Here is a 16843-nt window from a genome sequence, read left to right on the forward strand (position 1 = left end):
CCTTTCCTCCTCCCTATTGTTGGTTAGTGCTTTTGTATGATAGAGATTTCTGTTGTCCATGTTGTCTTTGTGTCTTGTTTACCTTACATTTCTGTACCATGACACATGAGGTGGGGGAGGGAACAGATCAGAGTTTAACAGGAGCATAGTAAGGTTTGTGACCCCGGGCCTCTCTACCTTCAAGAGTACTCCTGGGACAGGATAGTTAGGGTCCCAGTTCCAGGGACAGTTTGAGGCCCCCCTTCCTTACCGAAAACCGTCACAGCGTAACAATGTTTCTTGAAAAACTCGGACCTTAATCATATGACATACATGTGTGCTCAGATTTTCACAGACTGTCAGAATGGAGAAGATGGAGGAATTTTTTTAAATTAATTTCTCCATGTATGAAAAAATCGGATGACACTGATCCAACTCTGATCAGAATAATCGGTCTGCTTTTCTCATACGTTTGAATGAGCCCTAAGTGCAGGGAAGTATTTGCCACTAGGCACTTGAGGGCATGTGCCTAGGGTGGGATGATGCGGGGGGTGGCACCTGTGCAAGTTTTTTTTTTTTTTAAAATTACAGTCCGGGGTCACCTCCTGACCGACCCCCCCCCTCGCCTGCCTCCTTCAAGACGTCATGCTCACCCTACTCCAGCGATGCCTGGTCTCAGCAGCGGCAGCTCGTCCTGTGTGAGCGGTCATGTGGTACCGCTCATTAAGATGAATATGGACGCATATTCCTGACCTTAATGAGCGGTACCACGTGACTGCTCACGCCGGAAGGTGCTGCGCCAGGACAGAGATGGAGGGAAGTTCGGCGCGGTGTGGGAAATGTGAGTATGACAGCCAGGGAGGACGGGCTGGGAGGATGAAGGAGGACGGGGAGCCGAGCCATGCAAGATGGGAGCGGGGAGCCGAGCCATGCATACAGGAAGGGAGGGAGGGTTAGATGAGCCATGCATACAGGATGTTAGGGGAGCCATGCATACAGGATGGGAGGGGGGTGAGATGAGCCATGCACACAGGATGGGAGGGGGGGTGAGATGAGCCATGCATACAGGATGGGTGGGAGGGTGAGATGAGCCATGCACCCAGGATGGAAGGGGGGAGATGAGCCATGCATACTGGATGGGAGGGGGAGAGGAGCAATGCATACAGGATGAGAGGGGGAGATGAGCCATGCATACAAGATGGGAGGGGGGCATTATACAGTATGGAGCATCATGTGGGGTTATTATACAGTACTGAGCATCATGCGGGGTCATCATACAATATGGAGCATCATGTGTGGCCATTATACAGTATTGAGCATCATGTGGGGTCATTATACAGTATGGAGCATCATGTGTGGCCATTATACAGTACAGAGCACTGTGTGGCCATTATACAGTATGGAGCATCATGTGTGGCCAATATGCAGTATAGAGCACTGTGTGGCCATTATACAGTATTAAGCATCATGTGTGGCCATTATACAGTATTGAGCATCATGTGTGGCCATTATACAGTATGGAGCACTGTGTGGCCATTATACAGTATGGAGCATCATGTGTGGCCATTATACAGTATAGAGCATTGTGTGGTCATTATACAGTATGGTGCACTGTGTGGTCAAAATACAGTATGGTGCACTGTGTGGCCATTATACAGCATTGAGCATCATGTGTGGCCATTATACAGTATAGAGCACTGTGTGGTCATTATACAGTATGGGGCATCATATGTGGCCATTATACAGCATAGAGCACTGTGTGGCCATTATACAGTATGGAGCACTGTGTGGTCATTATATAGTATGGTGCACTGTGTGGCCATTATACAGTATGGAGCATCATGTGTGGCCATTATACAGTATTGAGCATGTGCGGCCATTATACAGTATAGAGCACTGTGTGGCCATTATACTATACACAGCATCATGTGGGGCCATTATACAGTATTGAGCATCATGGGGGCCATTATACAGTATGGAGCACTGTGTGGCCATTATACTGTACGCATCATCATGTGGGGCCATTATACAGTATTGAGCATCATGTGGGGCCATTATACAGTATGGAGCACTGTGTGGCCATTATACTGTATGGAGCATCATGTGGGGCCATTATACAGTATTGAGCATCATGTGGGGTCATTATACAGTATGGAGCACTGTGTGGTGATATATTTTTTTGTTTAGAATTATTGTTTATGAAACAGTGTGATCAGCAGTACTAAATGGGTGTGGTTGGGGCATGGATATGGGTGTGACTAGTTGTGAAATGGGTGTGGTCAGAGGCATGGCCTAAAATTTGCCGCTGCGCTCCTCTTTCCCTTCTTCAAAAGTTGGGAGGTATGATACCGCATTTGCCAGATCGCGGCAAGTGCCGCAAATCCCATAGGAAATGGAGTGTTGCCATAAGTGATCCGTTACGCGGCAGATGCGGAAAAACTGCCGGATCTGCTGCAAAAGGCTACTTTCACATCAGCGATTTTTTACAAAGTCACTGCGATAGTGTCATACTCACCAAAGGGGGAGGCAGCACTAAAAGTGCCTAGGGCAACAGAAGCTCTAAATTCAGCCCTGCCTAAGTGTGCGCTTCTGTCCGGCAAACAGACCTATATTCAATCGGGTCATATAAATCAGAGACACCGTGATTGCAATGTTGTGCCAGATTTCAGTAAGGGCTGTCCCACACGTCCAGATAATTCCGGTACCGGAATAAATCGGTACCGGAGTTATCCGTGTCCGTGTGCCTGGGAACTCACGGAGGCCATACGTGCGGCACACGTGTGCCGCCCGTATGGCGAGTGGGTACCACACGGAGCGTGTGGTACCCACTCTGCATGGTGCTGAAGCTGCGATTCATATCTTCCCTGCAGCAACGTTTGCTGTAGAGAGAATATGAAGAATAGTGTTTAAAATAAAGATCTATGTGTCCGCCGCCCCCCCCACCCCCTGTGCGCCCCCCCGCTGGTCAGAAAATACTTACCCGCTCCCTCGCTCCTTCCTGGTCTGGCCGCGGCTTCTCCTGCATGCGGTCACGTGGGCCCGATCATTTACAGTCATGAATATGTGGCTCCACCTCCCATAGGGGCGGAGCCGACTATTCATGATTGTAAATGATCGGCCCCACGTGACCGCATACAGTAGGAGGCGCGGCCAGACCAGGAAGGAGCGAGGGAGCGGGTAAGTATTTTCTGACCAGCGGGGGGGCGCACAGGGGGTGGGGGGCGGCGGACACATGGATCTTTATTTTTAACACTATTCATATTTTCTCTATAGCAAACGCTGCTACAGGGAAGATATGAATCGCGGCTTCAGCACCATGTGGGGGGGACAGCGCTTACTGTAGCGCTGTCTCCTGCACGCACACGGACCCCAGACGGAGAATGTCCGTGTGAGGTCCGTGTTTTACGCGGACCCATTGACTCTATTGGGTCCGTGTAAAACGTGCGCTCCCACGAACACTGACATGTCTCCGTGTTTGGCACACGGAGACACGGTCCGCAAAAAATCAATGACATCTGCACAGATGCATTGATTTTTATGGGTCTACGTGTGTCAGTGTCTCCGGTACGTGAGGAAACTGTCACCTCACGTACCGGAGCCACTGACGTGTGAAACCGGCCTAAGAGAAATTTCTAAGCTCTCTACAGATCCCTTTCATTCAGGAAATCAGCAAGAGATCTCCTCCTTCACCAATGTGATCTCACATGTACTATTTCAGTTTCTCATTATTTCTACCAAGAACTACTCCTACAATAACACTGGTCAACAGCATTTTTGGTGCCAAAGATATTTCATCGAATTTAGGGTATTTTTGGGGTGCTGATTCTGAATACGTCATCAGTTTTGCCAGATTGGCTCAAGTTTTTGAGATTTTTGGTGTCTTATTTATAGCACTTGTTGGTAAATGCGACGCATCATCTCATTAATTTCTTTGGATTAGTACTTGAACTGAGCAGTTCTCAATATAGTTTTGTGTTAATTAGTGTTCTAAAAGTTTGTTCATAGCTTGATTTTTGCACTAACTTTATGTTGTTGTCTGTTTTCCAGTGAAAAGCATGAACTCATCAAGAAGAAGTTGTCTTAACGATCCAGACTCATTGTGTTACATTTGTGGTGAATACACACTGCCAAAACATAGAAGAAACATAACAGACTTCGTAAAAAAAAGTGTATTTTGCCTATTTTGGGGTTATGCTTGGGGACCAAGACAAGTTTTGGGCACCACACATAGTGTGCAAAGCATGTATCGAATTATTACGAAAATGGAGCAAAGGACAAAGAAAAAGCTTCAAATTTGGTGTTCCAATGGTGTGGAGAGAGCAAAAAAATCATCATGATGACTGTTATTTATGGTAAACACAGGTACAGGCACATCTTCACAATGAGGGACAGGCCTTCTTGCAGATTCCATGTTACTCCCATTTTCGTTTCTTATGCTTATTGAATCCTTGCACTTGCACTGCACAGAAATAACAGTCATCATGATGATTTTTTGGCTCTCTCCACACCATTGGAACACCAAATTTGAAGCTTTTTCTTTGTCCTTTGCTCCATTTTCGTAATAATTCGATACATGCTTTGCACACTATGTGTGGTGCCCAAAACTTGTCTTGGTCCCCAAGCATAACCCCAAAATAGGCAAAATACACTTTTTTTACGAAGTCTGTTATGTTTCTTCTATGTTTTGGCAGTGTGTATTCACCACAAATGGAACAGAATGAGTCTGGATCGTTAAGACAACTTCTTCTTGATGAGTTCATGCTTTTCACTGGAAAACAGACAACAACATAAAGTTAGTGCAAAAATCAAGCTATGAACAAACTTTTAGAACACTAATTAACACAAAACTATATTGAGAACTGCTCAGTTCAAGTACTAATCCAAAGAAATTAATGAGATGATGCGTCGCATTTACCAACAAGTGCTATAAATAAGATACCAAAAATGTCAAAAACTTGAGCCAATCTGGCAAAACTGATAGCATATTCAGAATCAGCACCCCAAAAATACCCCAAATTCATTAAAATATTTTGGACACCAGAAAAAAAATTTTTTTTTGTTGACCTGTGTAATTAATTAGGAAACTGTTCTTTTCTGTGGGCAATTACTAAACAGGACAATTATAAATACCAACAGAGAAAGAGAAACTGATGTCTCGCCGTCTGAATGCACAATACTCATTAAAGGATCCTGTCAGCAGGTATTTCAGACCCTAAACTAACGTCATCCGTGAAGAGCATCTGCAATGTTGGTTATATGTCCAATTCTTCGTCTTCTAAAAAATCATTTGCGGATATGCAAGCACGGGGCTTGGCCGGCACCTACACGTCTCTTTTCTTAATGCCTTTTCTCTTCTGAATCTCGGCTAATTTTCGCCCATTTAAGTCTATGGGAGCTAAGAAATAAAATATCAGCCCCATGCGGTTCTTCGGTATAGCATACGATTTTTACTACTTTGCAATTATTAATACAAGATTTTTTCTCTCTCTTGTCATCTATGTGCTGTCCGCTTCTTTACTCTGCAGCTATTTATCATTTACAGGACCATTTACAGTTTCCTAGGTTACAGAATTGTAATGTATCCTTAAAAAGCTCGTGCATTACTGATGGTCCGTATGGCATCCGATTTTTTTTCCCGTGCCCATCAGATTTTGGAGTGAAATGCCAGCATACTGCATTTTTTTAAAAGACAGATTCTGTCAGTGAAACAAATCAGTCATCAGCACTGTCGCTTTGAACATCATTGGTCCAAGTGCGATATATATATATAAATATGACAGCACTCATCCAGTTTATAAGTTTATACAGAGGTGTGATCGAGCCCTAAAAGTGATGGAAATCCGAGATTCCTCTGACCTCTGTCCTTAGAGCAGAATTGTCCGGTTTCTGATGAATGGCTGTGCCCATGTAATCGGACCCCTGCCTTCTCAAGGGATTAACTGACACTTCCTCTTAAAGGGAACCTGTCAGGTCCCCAGTGCCCTCCAACCCAGCACCATTCACTTATGTATCAGTAAATTCCCTGCCTTACCAGCCTTGTATAATGTTTTTAGGTGAAAAATTAGGTTTAAAAACTAAAAATGCATTTATATTTCCCTGTTTTCTATGCAAATTAAGGCTTTGACTAGTTGATGGGCCGTTAGTTACCCCAGACTAGTCAGTCCTCTTTCCAAAACCTAATTTTTACCTAGAGACGTTTTACAGGGCTGGTTAGGCAGGGAATGTACTGATACATAAGTAAATGGTGCTGGGGTGGAGGGCATGGGGGACCTGACAGGTTCCCTTTAAAATCTAGTAATCCCCAGTATGTATAAAACCGATGGTAGTCCACTGCTGGAAAATTCTCTTCCTCTTTTTCTTGCTTTCTGGCAATGATTAGTGGCTGCACTACAGCTTCTGCGTGGGTTGCTGGTACCTTGTGATGCAATCCCAGCCACAGATTTTAGCCCTGACCTCCCGAGGGTCCAGGCTCCGACATCAACCCGCAGTATAACAGGACCCAAATGTGGAGCAGAAGACAAGGCGATTTCTTCTCACTCGGATGTAGTTATTGGACGACTTACAAACGTCCGCTGTGTGCAATGCCAGCAATTCCTAGTTCTCTATAGATGGGGCTCCTCATTTACAATATGGAGAACCTGCAGATTCGGCACCAGGACGTAGAACATGACTGTACAATAAATAAAGCTATCCATATGTAGCTGAAGTGTTCCCAGTGAGCAAAATCCATGCCGCGGGTTTTCCAATCTGTTCTATGCTCATTCTGTTGAAGAAATGCCACAGATTTTTCACTGCAAATTTAACCCCTTAAGCATACAAGGGGTAAAAATCTCAGTGAATCAGCAGGAAAATCTGCATATAACATATGGCGTATCTCCAATGATAGCAATCTGCAGCGATATCCGTGGGGCACAGATCTTCTCTACATCCGACTTACCCTGAGGCCACGTTCACATATATAGCGGCAGATAGATCACGCAGTTTATGTCAGTTTTCTGGTGTAAAAGAGCTCGAAATGTTGCAGGATTTTTGTGCCTTTTTTTTTACACTCTCGCCCAACTCTGACAGTGCCTGATTGCAGTGGTGCACCGGAGCTGAAAGGTGCACATCTTTCTTCAGTACACACTTCATCAAGTCTAGTGGATATTCTTCAGTCCGGATAAATCACAGCCATATTTCCCACCAATGGATTTGCACTTGACACCTAGTAGTGATGAGCGAACGTGCTTGGATAAGGTGTTATCTGAAAAATATGCTCGAGACCCCGAGGCTGCTCGACAGGCACAAAACCCACAGGGATTGCCTGTTTTTTGACAATCCCAGCATGTGTTGAGGCAGTCGAGCAGCCTCGGGCAATCCAATAAATTTTTTGAGAACGCTGAAGCCACTTGGTTAGCACCCGATCATGCTCAGATAACACCTTGTTCAAGTACATTCACTCATCACTAACACCTAGATCCAGGGACGGACATATCATTGGTTCCACCCATGCGGCTGTACAGGGGCCCAAGAGGTAAGGAAGGCTACCTCCAAAGCAGGTGGGATTGTGCATTGTAATGAGATATTGGACTGCAAATGGTCCACATATTGTTCTTGTGTAGGGGTCAGCCCCTGCTATGAACTGATTTATACTGTGACTTTAAGAGACAATGCTCCCCTCTGATTTGTGTGCATTTGCACTAGTTCCTTCTCCCTTGCAGCTTGCTGTGTGTTGGTTTGAACAAGAAGCAGGACTTGTCGGTTCGAGAAGAGGGAGCCTCCTGGCTGTGACAAACAGGCAGGACAATAAGTGTGTCCTAATGGTAAATGAACTATTGGCTTCAAGTGAGAAGGTAGTGCCCGGTTACTGCAGGATTGATCACCAGCACCGTGTCAGAAGGAAAGCGCCGCATCGCACAGCCAGAGTGGTTCCCCCCAAGCACCTGTAACCTGAGAGAGCAAACAACGCTGAGGTAGCAGTAAGCTCTCAACATTGAAAATGTGAACAAGACTTGCCCAGACAAGGAAGAAGACGAATACATTAACCTGAAAGAAGCACTCAACACAACAAACTCAGCTCCATTACATCAGGACCAAGAAGGAGCTACCAGACTTTCTTCTAAGCTTAAAGGGAGTATGTTACCTCATTTTGGCCCTATAAATTGCGGCCACCGCCATCAGGGGCTTATCTATAGTATTCTGTAATGCTGTAGATAAGCTCCCGATGTAACCTGAAAGGTAAGAAAAACAAGTTAGATTATACTCACCCAGGGGTCCGGGGCCTCCCATCTTCATACGATGTCGTCCTCTTCCTTGCTCCTGCCGCGGCTCCTGCGCAGCTGTACTTTATTTACCATTTTGAGGGCAGAGCAAAGTACTGCAGTGCGCAGGCACCAGGAAAGGTCCGAGAGGTCCAGCGCCTGCACACTGCAGTACTTAGCTCTACCCTCAAAATGGTAAAGTACACCTGCGCAGGAGCCGCGGCAGAAGGAAGAGGACGTCATCGTATGAATATTGCTGTTATCATTCTAAGAACTATTAGCTTCATTTTCCGGCATAAAATCCTCTGTCTTTCAGTAAGGCCGGTGTTTTGTTTCCGCCTGGTCTACTCTACCGCATGTGAGTCCTGCCCGGCAGCGTGGTTGAGGCACCACTTCGTGGCACAGGTCCCCTTCTGTCTGGCAGTGCCTAGGTCACATGCCCGGTATCCTGCCCACCAACTCTTCACATGTCTGTTTTGGGGTTCGTGCAGAACAGGTGCAAACGGAAGCTTGGGGGCACCACTGGGTATTATGGGGTCTATTGGATTTCCATTTGGTGGAGGCTTTCTAGAATGATGGACTCTTCTGTTCTAAAAGTGGAAATGGACTCCAGCTGACCCTGTAATAATCAGTGTGGCCCCTCCTTCTGTTTACATACAATTAGATCCATATGGGGCATTAAATCCGTTGTTTTTAAAACGGATGAGCCAAACGGAACAACCCTAAACCAGACTGCAGGGCGGCGTATCTCCGTGAGGCCACCAGGGTCACTGACACAGCGCGATCCCGGCCTGATCGGTCACTCACAGGTGCCAGGTCGGTGCGGAGCCCCCGCGCACAGCAGCAGGCGGAGGAGGAGCGGGCGGCTCTCGCGATGCTTGGTACCCGGCGCTGGGTGACACTGGCGGCGGAGAGAGAGCATCAGTGAGGCGGCACACACTGCAGGAGCGGCTGCGGGAGGAGGAGGCGCCGGGGAGGAAGGAAGGGGAAATGCTGCGCTCATCACTGCCACACGGCTCCACACAGCGGCGCATCCTCCGGTGCTGACAGCCGCAGACAATAGCAAGGTGCCCCTGGACCACACTGGCACAGCAGCCCGGCTCCTCTCTATGAGGCTGGCGCACCGTCCGCAGGGGGCCCCCTATTCTCCTCACTGGTGAACCCTCCGCACAGCAGGGAACTTTACCGGAGAACCCGAGTCCACATAAATGGGTGAGTGACATTATGTGTAGTGGAGCTGCCTCCTGCCCGTCACCTCCGGGAGCCGGTATACCGACAGTGTACCGACTGTGCCATGTATATACACCAGGTGTGCCACAAATATATATATAGATAGATAGATAGATAGATACATACACACTAGGTGTGCCACATATACTGTATATATACCAGTTGTGCCACATATATATATATATATATATATATATATACACACCAGGTGTGCCACATATACTGTATATATACCAGTAGTGCCACACACACACACATATATATATATATATATATATATATATATATATATATATATATATATACCTGGTGTGCCACATATACTGTATATATACCAAGTGTGCCACATATATATATATACATACACCAGGTGTGCCACATATACTGTATATATAAAAGGTGTGCCACATATACTGTATATATACCAGGTGTGCCACATATACTGTATATATACCAGTTGTGCCACATATATATATATATATATATATATATATATATATATATATATATATATACACACCAGGTGTGCCACATATACTGTATATATACCAGTAGTGCCACACACACACACACATATATATATATATATATATATATATATATATATATATATATATATATATATATACCTGGTGTGCCACATATACTGTATATATACCAAGTGTGCCACATATATATATATACATACACCAGGTGTGCCACATATACTGTATATATAAAAGGTGTGCCACATATACTGTATATATACCAGGTGTGCCACATATACTGTATATATACCAGGTGTACCACATATATATACACCAGGTGTGCCACATATACTGTATATATAAAAGTTGTACTATATATATATATATATATATATATATATATATATATATATATATATATATATATATACACACCAGGTGTGCCACATATACTGTACATATACCAGGTGTGCCACAGATATATACACCAAATGTAACACAAATATATACACCAGGTGTGCCACATATATACACCAGGTGTGCCACACACACATATATACACACACACCAGGTGTGCCACATATATACCAGGTGTGAGATATACGTATATATACACCAGCTGTGCCACATATATATACCCCAAGTGTGCCACAGATATATACATTTCATGTAATATACATAGTATACATATCATTCTAGTTGTATACTATTTGGTATATATACTTCTGATTATTTCTGCATCATGTACAGTGAGTCACACTATAAACATATGTTGTATTCACCAGAAGATTGCAGAAGTATATACATTTGCCATATACCGTATTTTATACCATATGTACTATACTGTAGCACGTAAACACCTTTCACACTGCACTGTACATTCATAACATACAATATGTACACCAAACATGTCTGCCTTATATGTATCCGCCAAATGTATCACATTTACCGGATACATCTTCACACACGTGTATCAGTATTGTGAGGCTCTATTGCCGTACAGTAATGGAATGTGTTCTCTGGCATATAGATAGAAGGCTAGAAATAGACATGTAGATTTAGAGAGATATCTCAATATATACTTACCTTGTAATGTCTTCACATCCTGTTCCGTCCAGATGTGTCCGGATCCCAGAATTCCAAGCGGAGGAAGTTCACCGACCTCCATATTGGGACACCCAAGTGATGGGTGTCTCAATATGGAAACTGCTGGTGGTACCAGCCCCTTGTGTGGTACCACCAGCGGAACACCGTCGCACCACACAGACACACACTGTATATGCCGTACGCACCACACACACACACACACACTGTATACGCCGTACGCAACACACACACACACACTGTATACACCGTACGCAATACACACACACACTGTATACGCCGTACACAGCCTCTTGCACGGTACCACCAGCGGAACGCTGTAGCAAACGCCGCCGCCGGGATTAGCCGAATGATTCACTGACCGCTGCCATCTTCGTACAGGAGGAGTGCATGCACAGTTTTAATGTGACCGCCGCTATCTGCACAAAGATGGCGGCGGTCTGATTTACTGCTCCTGTGCAAATTCCGCGCAGGCGCAATGAATAATTCGACTGATCTCGGCGGCAAATGTGCAACGTGATATGAGGGAAGAAGACAGCACAGTGGTGGAGAGAGAGATATATACGTGGGCTGCGCAATATACAACGTGGGCTGCGCAATATAAAACGTGGGCTGCGCAATATACTACGTGGCCTGCGCAATGTACAACGTGGGCTGCGCAATATAGTACGTGGGCTGCGCAATATAGTACCTGGGCTGCGCAATATAGTACATGGGCTGCACAATATAGTACGTGGGCCACGTAGTTTATAATAGCCCACGTAGCATATAACACAGCTCACGTAGTATATAACAGCCCACACACACAGTATATAACACAGCCCATGTAGTGTATAACACAGCCCATGTAGTGTATAACACAGGCCATGTAGTGTATAACACAGGCCACGTAGTGAATAACACAGGACACGTAGTGTATAACACAGCCCACGTAGTATATTGCACAGCCCACGTAGTATATTGCACTGCCCACGCAGTATATGGCACAGCCCACGTAGTGTATTGCACAGCCCACGCAGTATATTGCACAGCCCACGCAGTATATTGCACAGCCCACGCAGTATATTGCACAGCCCACGTAGTATATTGCACAGCCCACGTAGTATATTGCACAGCCCATGCAGTACATTGCACAGCCCACGTAATATATAACACAGCCACGTAGTATATTGCACAGCCCACGCAATATATAGCACAGCCCACGCAGTATATAGCACAGCCCACGCAGTATATAGCACAGCCCACGCATTATATTGCACAGCCCACGTAGTATATAGCACAGCCACGTAGTATATAGCACAGCCACGTAGTATATAGCACAGCCCACGTAGTATATAACACAGCCCACGGAGTATATAGCACAGCCACGTAGTATATAACACAGCCCACGGAGTATATAGAACAGCCATGTAGTATATAGCACAGCCCATGGAGTGTATAACAGCCCACATACCATATAACACAGCCATGTAGTTTATAACAGCCCACATAGCATATAACACAGCTCACGTAGTATATAACAGCCCACGCACACAGTATATAACACAGCCCACATAGTGTATAACACAGGCCACGTAGTGTATAACACAGCCCACGCAGTATATAGCACAGCCCACATAGTATATTGCACAGCCCACGCAATATACAGCACAGCCCACGCAGTATATTGCACAGCCCACGCAGTATATGGCACAGCCCACGTAGTATATAGCACAGCCCACGCAATATATAGCACAGCCCACGCAGTATATTGCACAGCCCACGCAGTATATTGCACAGCCCACGCAGTATATTGCACAGCCCACGCAGTATATTGCACAGCCCACGCAGTATATTGCACAGCCCACGTAGTATATTGCACAGTACATTGCACAGCCCACGTAATATATAACACAGCCACGTAGTAAATTGCACAGCCCACACAATATATAGCACAGCCCACGCAGTATATAGCACAGCCCACGCAGTATATAGCACAGCCCACGCATTATATTGCACAGCCCACGTAGTATATAGCACAGCCGCATAGTATATAGCACAGCCACGTAGTATATAGCACAGCCCACGGAGTATATAACACAGCCCACGGAGTATATAGCACAGCCACGTAGTATATAACACAGCCCACGGAGTATATAGAACAGCCATGTAGTATATAGCACAGCCCATGGAGTGTATAACAGCCCACATACCATATAACACAGCCACGTAGTTTATAACAGCCCACATAGCATATAACACAGCTCACGTAGTATATAACAGCCCACGCACGCAGTATATAACACAGCCCACATAGTGTATAACACAGGCCACGTAGTGTATAACACAGGCCACGTAGTGTATAACACAGGCCACGTAGTATATTGCACAGCCCACGCAGTATATAGCACAGCCCACATAGTATATTGCACAGCCCACGCAATATATAGCACAGCCCACGCAGTATATAAACAGCCCACGCAGTATATTGCACAGCCCACGTAGTATATTGCACAGCCCACGTAGTATATTGCACAGCCCACGTAGTACATTGCACAGCCCACGCAGTACATTGCACAGCCCACGTAGTACATTGCACAGCCTACGTAGTATATTGCACAGCCCACGCAGTATATAGCAATGTGGGCATCATATCCCTGTTAAAAAAAAGAATTAAAATAAAAAATAGTTATATACTCACCTTCCGTTGGCCCCGGATCCAGGCGAAGCGGTTACCGACGCTCCTCGCGTGCTCCGCGAGACCGCTACGTCATCATCTCGCGAGACCGCAACGCATGGAACGGTCACCGGAGCGTCGCGAGGAGCGGGAAAGGCCGGTTCTGGATGCGGGGGCCGACGGACGGTGAGTATATAACTATTTTTTTTTTTTTTTAATTATTTTTAACATTAGATCTTTTTACTATTGATGCCGCATAGGCAGCATCAATAGTAAAAAGTTGATCACACAGGGTTAATAGCAGTGTTAACAGACTGCGTTACACCACGGTCCGTTAGCGCTGCCATTAACCCTGTGTGAGCGCTGACTGGGGGGGAGTATGGAGCGGGCACTGACTGCAGGGAGTAAGGAGCGGCCATTTTGCCGCCGGACTGTGCCCGTCGCTGATTAGTTGTGGCCGTTTTGCCGCGACCAATCAGCGACTTGGATTTCCATGACAGACAGAGGCCGCGATCAATGAATATCCGTGACAGACAGACAGACAGAAGGACAGACAGACAGACGGAAGTGACCCTTAGACAATTATATAGTAGATATACACTGCTCACAAAAATAAAGGGAACACTAAAATCCCACATCCTAGATATCAGTGAATGAAATATTCCAGTTGTAAATTTTTATTCATTTCGTTGTGGAATGTGTTGAGAACAATAAAACCTAAAAATGATCAACGTAAATCACAATTAATATCCCATGGAGTTCTGGCATTGGAATGATGTTCAAAATCAAAGTGGAAAATGAAGTTATAGGCTGATCCAACTTCAGTGGAAATGCCTTAGGGTCCCTTTCCACTTGCGAGGAAAACGGATGCGTGCAATCCGATAAAAAATCGGATTGCACTCGGACCAATGTTATTTAATAGGTGTCTTTTCATTTGCGATTTTTTTCTCAGCCGAAATCGGACTGAGAAAAATCTGAATCGGCTGAGAAAAAATTCGCAGCATGCTGCGTATTGCTGCGATTCTCGGACGAGACTCGCCAATGCAAGTCAATGGATGCGAGAAAAAAATCGCACAGCACTCGCACCATGCGAGTTCTGTCCGATTTTTACGCACCAGTGTCCTTTGAAAAGCCGGCAATTCAGTGCGGTGTACAGTAAAATCACACTGACAGGTTAGAATAGAGAAGATATATACACATAGAATAGGTATATATACATATATATATGTCAGTGAGACACCTATATATGTATATTTATATTTAATGCAGCGCTAGATAGCTTAAAAGCCCCTGATTCAATTGCCGGCTTTTTCCTTCTCCTTCACAAACCCGACATGATATGAGACATGGTTTACATACAGTAAACCATCTCATATCCCTTTTTTTATTACATATTCCTCTTCACTAATGTAACAAGTGTCTGTGTGCACAATTTGGGGGCTCTAGCTATTAAATTAAAGGGTTAAATGGCGGAAAAAATTGGCGTGGGCTCCCGCGCAATTTTCTCCACCAGAGTGGTAAAGCCAGTGACTGAGGGCAGATATTAATAGCCAGGAGAGGGTCCATGGTTATTGGCCCCCCCGTGGCTAAAAACATCTGCCCCCAGCCACCCCAGAAAAGGCACATCTGGAAGATGCGCCTGTTCTGGCACGTGGCCACTCTCTTCCCATTCCCGTGTAGCGGTGGGATATGGGGTAATGAAGGGTTAATGCCACCTTGCTATTGTAAGGTGACATTAAGCCAGATTAATAATGGAGAGGCGTCAATTGTGACACCTATCCATTATTAATCCAATTGTTTGAAAGGGTTAAAAAACACACACACACATGATTTAAAAGTATTTTAATGAAATAAACACAGCGGTTGTTTTAATATTTTATTGCTGCCTCAATCCATTTGCAGACCCTCGCTTGGCAAAACAATAAACCCACAATATACATACCTTCTGCTGACCCGTCATGTCCCACGAGGTAATCCATCTGAAGGGGTTAAAATAATTTACAAGCAGGAGCCCTGCAAATGCAGCTGTGTTCGTGCTTGTAATTCCCCGGTGAATGAAGGAAATGTAGGTCATTGACCTACATTCCCTTCAGTCGCGGTGATGCGCCCCCTGGTGGATGTCCTCATATGACCTGGAGCGTGGGAAAAAGTTCCCAGGCTGCAGTTCATGAGAACATCCAGCAGGGGCGCATCACCGCGACTGAAGGGAATGTAGGTCATGAGAACATCCAGCAGGGGCTGGATGTAGTTCATGAGAACATCCAGCAGGGGCGCATCACCGCGACTGAAGGGAATGTAGGTCATTGACCTACATTTCCTTCATTCGCCGGGGAATTACAAGCACGAACACAGCTGCATTTGCAGGGCTCCTGCTTGTAAATTATTTTAACCCCTTCAGATGGATTACCTCGTGGGACATGACGGGTCAGCAGAAGGTATGTATATTGTGGGTTTATTGTTTTGCCAAGCGAGGGTCTGCAAATGGATTGAGAAAGCAATAAAATATTAAAACAACCGCTGTGTTTATTTCATTAAAATACTTTTTAATCATGTGTGTGTGTGTTTTTTAACCCTTTCAAACAATTGGATTAATAATGGATAGGTGTCATAATTGACGCCTCTCCATTATTAATCTGGCTTAATGTCACCTTACAATAGCAAGGTGGCATTAACCCTTCATTACCCCATATCCCACCGCTACACGGGAGTGGGAAGAGAGTGGCCAAGTGCCAGAATAGGCGCATCTTCCAGATGTGCCTTTTCTGGGGTGGCTGGGGGCACATGTTTTTAGCCACGGGGGGGCCAATAACCGTGGACCCTCTCCTGGCTATTAATATCTGCCGTCAGTCACTGGCTTTACCACTCTGGCGGAGAAAAATGCGCGGGAGCCCACGCCAATTTTTTCCGCCATTTAACCCTTTATTTGAGCAGCTACAGCGGACAAAATTTGCACATACACACTACTAACATTAGTAGTGTGGAATATGCAAAAAAAATGGGGATATGAGATGGTTTACTGTATGTAAACCATGTCTCATATTATGTCGGGTTTGTGAAGGAGAAGGAAAAAGCCGGCAATTGAATTAGAGGCTTTTAAGCTATCTAGCGCTGCATTAAATATAAATATACATATATAGGTGTCTCACTGACATGTATATATGTATATA

General features: G+C 45.2%; 1 protein-coding gene across 1 annotated transcript in view; it reads left to right on the top strand.

Annotated features, from left to right (window-relative positions):
• The first annotated feature begins 9021 nt into the window (after positions 1-9021).
• SH3KBP1 (SH3 domain containing kinase binding protein 1) overlaps positions 9022-16843 on the top strand; it is a 530500-nt gene continuing 522678 nt past the window's right edge. Inside the window, exon 1 of the mRNA XM_077294639.1 lies at positions 9022-9431. Within this exon, the coding sequence (XP_077150754.1) occupies positions 9428-9431 (4 nt within the window). The 5' untranslated portion in view covers positions 9022-9427. The remainder of the gene's footprint in view (positions 9432-16843) is intronic.

This window comes from Ranitomeya variabilis, chromosome 3 (genome assembly GCF_051348905.1).
Source record: "Ranitomeya variabilis isolate aRanVar5 chromosome 3, aRanVar5.hap1, whole genome shotgun sequence".
Classification (NCBI taxonomy): Eukaryota; Metazoa; Chordata; class Amphibia; order Anura; family Dendrobatidae; genus Ranitomeya; species Ranitomeya variabilis.